The sequence below is a fragment of the Loa loa genome (assembly GCF_000183805.2).
Source record: "Loa loa unplaced genomic scaffold supercont3.46, whole genome shotgun sequence".
Classification (NCBI taxonomy): Eukaryota; Metazoa; Nematoda; class Chromadorea; order Rhabditida; family Onchocercidae; genus Loa; species Loa loa.
The window spans coordinates 338,999-343,824 of NW_018108226.1; the positions used below are offsets into that span (position 1 = coordinate 338,999).

The 4,826-nt window shown below is 34.3% G+C and overlaps 2 protein-coding genes across 2 annotated transcripts in view; both read right to left on the reverse strand.

Annotated features, from left to right (window-relative positions):
• Positions 1 to 1,994, reverse strand: part of LOAG_17171 (zinc finger in N-recognin family protein) — a gene marked incomplete at its 3' end in the record, with an annotated part of 11,498 nt that extends 9,504 nt beyond the window's left edge. The window contains exons 1-4 of the mRNA XM_020449831.1: positions 1,802 to 1,994; positions 1,463 to 1,704; positions 756 to 907; positions 138 to 438 (exon numbers count right to left, since the gene is read on the reverse strand). Of these exons, the coding sequence (XP_020306602.1) occupies positions 138 to 438; positions 756 to 907; positions 1,463 to 1,704; positions 1,802 to 1,970 (864 nt within the window). The 5' untranslated portion in view covers positions 1,971 to 1,994. The remainder of the gene's footprint in view (positions 1 to 137; positions 439 to 755; positions 908 to 1,462; positions 1,705 to 1,801) is intronic.
• Positions 1,995 to 3,045: 1,051 nt separating this feature from the next.
• LOAG_17172 (hypothetical protein) lies at positions 3,046 to 3,224 on the reverse strand (the record flags this gene model as incomplete). Its single annotated transcript, XM_020449832.1, has 1 exon — positions 3,046 to 3,224. A coding segment is annotated over one exon (179 nt), but the record flags the coding sequence as incomplete, so codon positions are not given.
• Positions 3,225 to 4,826: the final 1,602 nt, after the last annotated feature.

Consider the following 4,826-nt stretch of genomic DNA (forward strand, 5'->3'; position numbering starts at 1 on the left):
AATATATATATGTATATATATATATATATCAGGAAGAGATGTGACGGATGATCGGAGGCTATGTTTTCAGTAAAAAAACAGCAATCAATATTGCAAAGGAATTTTACCACTACAATACCTTACCAGCAAAAACGTACCTCATTAATGCAGAAGACAAGGGCTTCAGTGGAATTCGTTAAATGATTTCTATAACACAGTGTTCCCATTGCCAATTCAGTGACACGCCTATGTATACTAATTACTGCTGCACAACATGCATTTCCTGCGTCCGTTTGCATTTCTTCAATGGTGCAATTACATGCTAACGAACTAATCATCAAAATTAGCGCATTCGAGGTACCACTGATATACTCCATTATGGTTTCAGTTGCCGGGCCAAAATCAATGCATAACAACTTGTCGACATCAGTAATCCCTATTTGTAGAACTGATACATCACTAAAACTAAGAGTTATTAAAATTCTCTTACAAAACTCTCCCCACAAAACTTGATGTTGATAATCCAAAGTGGAGATCGGTGGAAATGATTAGTGAGAAATGAAACGTGGAAATTTTGAGTTTTGAGCAAACGAAGTCCCCGTTTTGTCTAGTTGATGTACATAATCTCGAGCGGGTGATAATCGGTAAATGAAATGGACGGAAAGGTTTCACACTAATAGGATGAAGTCAGGAGACACCAAAATCGATCTGCAAATACTCTACCAGAAAAAAACTCAAAGTTCTCGTTAAATTAATAAAATATAAGTGTTACCAACCTGTGATTAATTTTGAAATATGCGGGAAATGACCGACGTACAATGGCACCTTGAAATGGATCAAGCAGTTTTGCAGGTATTAAAGCGGAAATTAATTTCTCGATAGGAAAGGAAGAGAATAACGACAGCCCATTTATTGCTAATATTTCTTTCTGAAATTCACTTAGTCTTCTTTTCAATAAATGCAAATGCTTCATTTTAACAAGACTACTTTGGGAAAAGATCTGTATAAAGTCTTGTACGACGTACATAGGGGACTATTAGCACAAAATGCACTATACTGAATCATAGTCTGTTCTGACAGCAATTATTCAAAAAATGATAAATACCTGCTACAAATAGTAGGCAAAAAAAAGTTTTATAAAACAGGAACTTTAACTAGCAAAAGTGCTTAGTTCCAGTAAGCAATGACCTAACTATCTGTATAATTTGATTTCACAATTCAGTTTGCTATCACTTTTACAGCAGCAGTATGTACTCAATAAAGAGCGCATGACATGCTTGAACTAAATAAATAAAACGTTATAAGACTACATTTACAACACTTACATTTATTTAAACTTGTACCAATAACATGAATTGATAGAATGAGAACTCATGCAACTAGACCAATATCTCTTCGTTACATCAGCAAAAAATTATGGAATCTGTTGAGCACGCTGAGTAACTCACAGCCTTTTTAAGTTCACTTTAAAGTTAATACTTACAGAAGAAATATTTAATTGTATACAAGGCTGAGCGATTTCAACTGTGTCGTGCTTTTTTTGATTACACTGCTGTGAGCACAGGTAACTATGATACTCGGTGGGCAGTGCTGTTCCAGTCAACAGACAACGTATGATGTCCACCAGATGAATCGTAATAACATGTCCCTCATTCAAATATTTCGTAAAATACTTGATTAACACACGATATGCTTCACTTGCAACCAATACATCATTACTGGATACTGAAAAAGATATAACATGACATAGCCGATATATAATACTACCTATCGAATTTCGAAAACTTTATAAGGTCTGTCCATTTACATTTACAACACTTACATTTATTCAAACTTGTACCGATAACGTGAATTGATAGGATAATTTCGTCCACTTGCATTGACGAGCCATTATTGATAATATATTTCAGAAGGCTACTTAAATGTTCTTTTTCATCCGCATTACTTGCAAGACTCCAACTCATTTCCGCATGGTCAGGATCTCCTGGCATCCGAGTCGAAGAGTCTAAAAACTGTCAAAGTGATAAAACTTCAGCTGGATAGCCACAAGACAAGAGATATGTTGTTACGAGACTTTTGCATAAAGATTTTAAAGAAAGTATTCGTAGTTCACAAAAAGTTCATCATGTATCCCCGTGACCATTCAACAATCCACATTTTTTGCTTCATGGAAATGGAACAGTGGATAAGACAGTAAAGGCAGTCATTGCACTAAAATGTTCACACCTTTTAGAAATTTCAGAATAACGAATCAACAAGCTCACATTTACAAAAGGATCACTCAGCTTATATAGTAAAAGAATGACCTATGTTTTAGTAATTTACATACGATGCTTTGATCAGGTATACCCACACTTGCCGCATAATTGATAACTGTAACCGAAGAATGACAGTATAACTAACGGCATAACTATGTGACTTTCTAGTACTATTTGATATTACCAATATTACGATGGAAAATGATTACAGTGAAAACAACCAGGATGACCATTTCCAAGGACGTCATCCCATTTTTATTACTAGTAGGAATGGAAAACTTAGGCTCTATCTAATAGTTTGGGATTATTAAATGAACTTAGATAGAAGAACCACTTGATACTACTTCTAATCACTACTCGACATCCTCCCTCTGCCTCGTCCCTCCCATCCCGATCATCTCTGAACACTCTGCTTACACAAACCAATCTCGAAAGTGAGCACTATCTAACGTTAGCAATAATGTGAATCATTATTAATGAAGTCAGCTTAGGAGGTTGAAATTTGCTTTAGCAAATGAAAATTAATACAAGTATAAATGAATTTCTATTTTGTTCTTTTCTGTTCTCTGCCATCAGTGACTATTCTTTTCCGTTCCGTTTCAGCAATATCAGTCCTGTCGTCCTGTCCAGATAATTTCATTCAGTCGTTTAAGCTTCCACCAACATTAAACAATAAATACCAGCAAATAAGCACTGTTGAATGGTTTTGAGAAGGACATAGCAGCCATTCCCCCTCACGTATCCCGTTTAACGTCTCATAACTCCAAACAATAAAATTGGGAACGGTTGGAAATTTCTCAATGAGAAGTCACTTCCGGTGTCGTACCGCACGCTCAGGGACGCAATGCAATCTAATTCGGACCCTCGACAACTGAGTAATTAACGGTGGTGATTGTCGACTGAAGTACCCGATAAGGACTTGCATGAGCGTGAGCTTCCTGTTAACCGAGTCTTCACAACACCTTTCTGGGAATTCAGAAATCCCACCTGAAATGAAGTTTGTGTTTTTTCGAAATCTTTTTAACAACTTTCAGAGCATTACCTTAGTGCGGTGTTGTTTACTGATATCCTGTCGCTTTATCCTACAAATCAAAAAATTTCTTTCTGAGGTGAATTTAATCCTTTTATTTTAATTTCTGAAATTTCTTTTTCTACTTCACTGTGTAATTTGTTCCTACTGAAAGCATTTAACCACTTAAACAGCATAATGAACAAACACGTTATTTGATTATTATCATTTTTCGGTTATCATTATTTTAGAGTACCCTATCGGAAAAAGTCATTGCTGGGTATGTATGCTCAAATTATGCTCTCCTCCTTTGTTTAGTTTATATGCTTGCTAATCTGCTCATCGGAGCATTACTGTTAACGATGCACGACAGTTTAACGGTACAGTTTCTTTTATTTCGAGTGACAACAGGAATTATATTTACTAAAATTTTTCATATTTGTTTCCCTTAACTGTCCTGAACAGAACACATTATTTGTAGGACTAATGCTTACCTTTCGGCTGTTTGTTTACTTTATGGACCTAATTTCAAATTAATCCTTTGCTTACTACCTTATCTGTTATACACACATAAATGCAGGGATTTTTTCGCGCATAGGAAATGTTATGAATTCATTAGCAGTTTTTTATCACTTAATATCATTAATCAGATATAAAGGAACAAAAGGAAATAAGTGACCATAAGAATGACTCATTGATTTTCAAATTAATTGTTGGTTTAATCGGATCAAAATTCTCCTTATCGTCCTTTGGTCAGTTTTTATCAGTATATTGCTGATTTTCCCGACCAAAGCTGTTCGCTGTATTTAGTTCTTAGATCAAAATTTCTGTGGTAATATAGTATCTTAGTGACTTATGTTCTTTCTCAAAGGTTTAGATAAACTCATGGAATAAAATTCTAATTACTATCAAAATACAGGGCAAATATAGTCGAGAGAATTCAGTAGACGAAGCATTACGGAACGCTGTTGCAAAAAAAGGAAAATCAGTGGAAAATAAAATTTTATCTATGAATAAACTTAATCTGTTGTCGAAAAAGTGTTTGATCCTCCAAAGATATTGAATTTATTTGCGGATTTCATCAGCTATTTTACCTTCGAAATGTGGTTTTTTATACGGTTGATTGCACTTGATGAAAGATAACTTGTATGAGGTAATGACTTTTAGCAGCAAAGTTTCTTCCTTTCATAATAGAGTTTCATGCGATCCATGCGATCAACTTGAAAAAATTAATCAGGAGTTTTTACTTTTTGCAATCGTTTCACGATAAAGATGGGTTTTTACAGATTTATAATCGTTTTTTTTTTTACAGATTGTAATCGATTTTTACAAATTTATAATCGTTTCACGATAATGATAAAGATGGATTTTATTATAAAACTGTTGAAAGTGCGAATATATGTCAACTCGAAGACAAAGTAATTCGTTTTAAAAACTATTATTCTTTGATAATTATTTGCTGTGTGTTATTTGGAACACACTGTAATATCTTTACAACAACAAGGCGTTAAAAACATCTGAAATTCTCAGGAAAGATAGTAAGAAGCTAGTTTACTAGAAGCCTTATTATCCTAGAACAA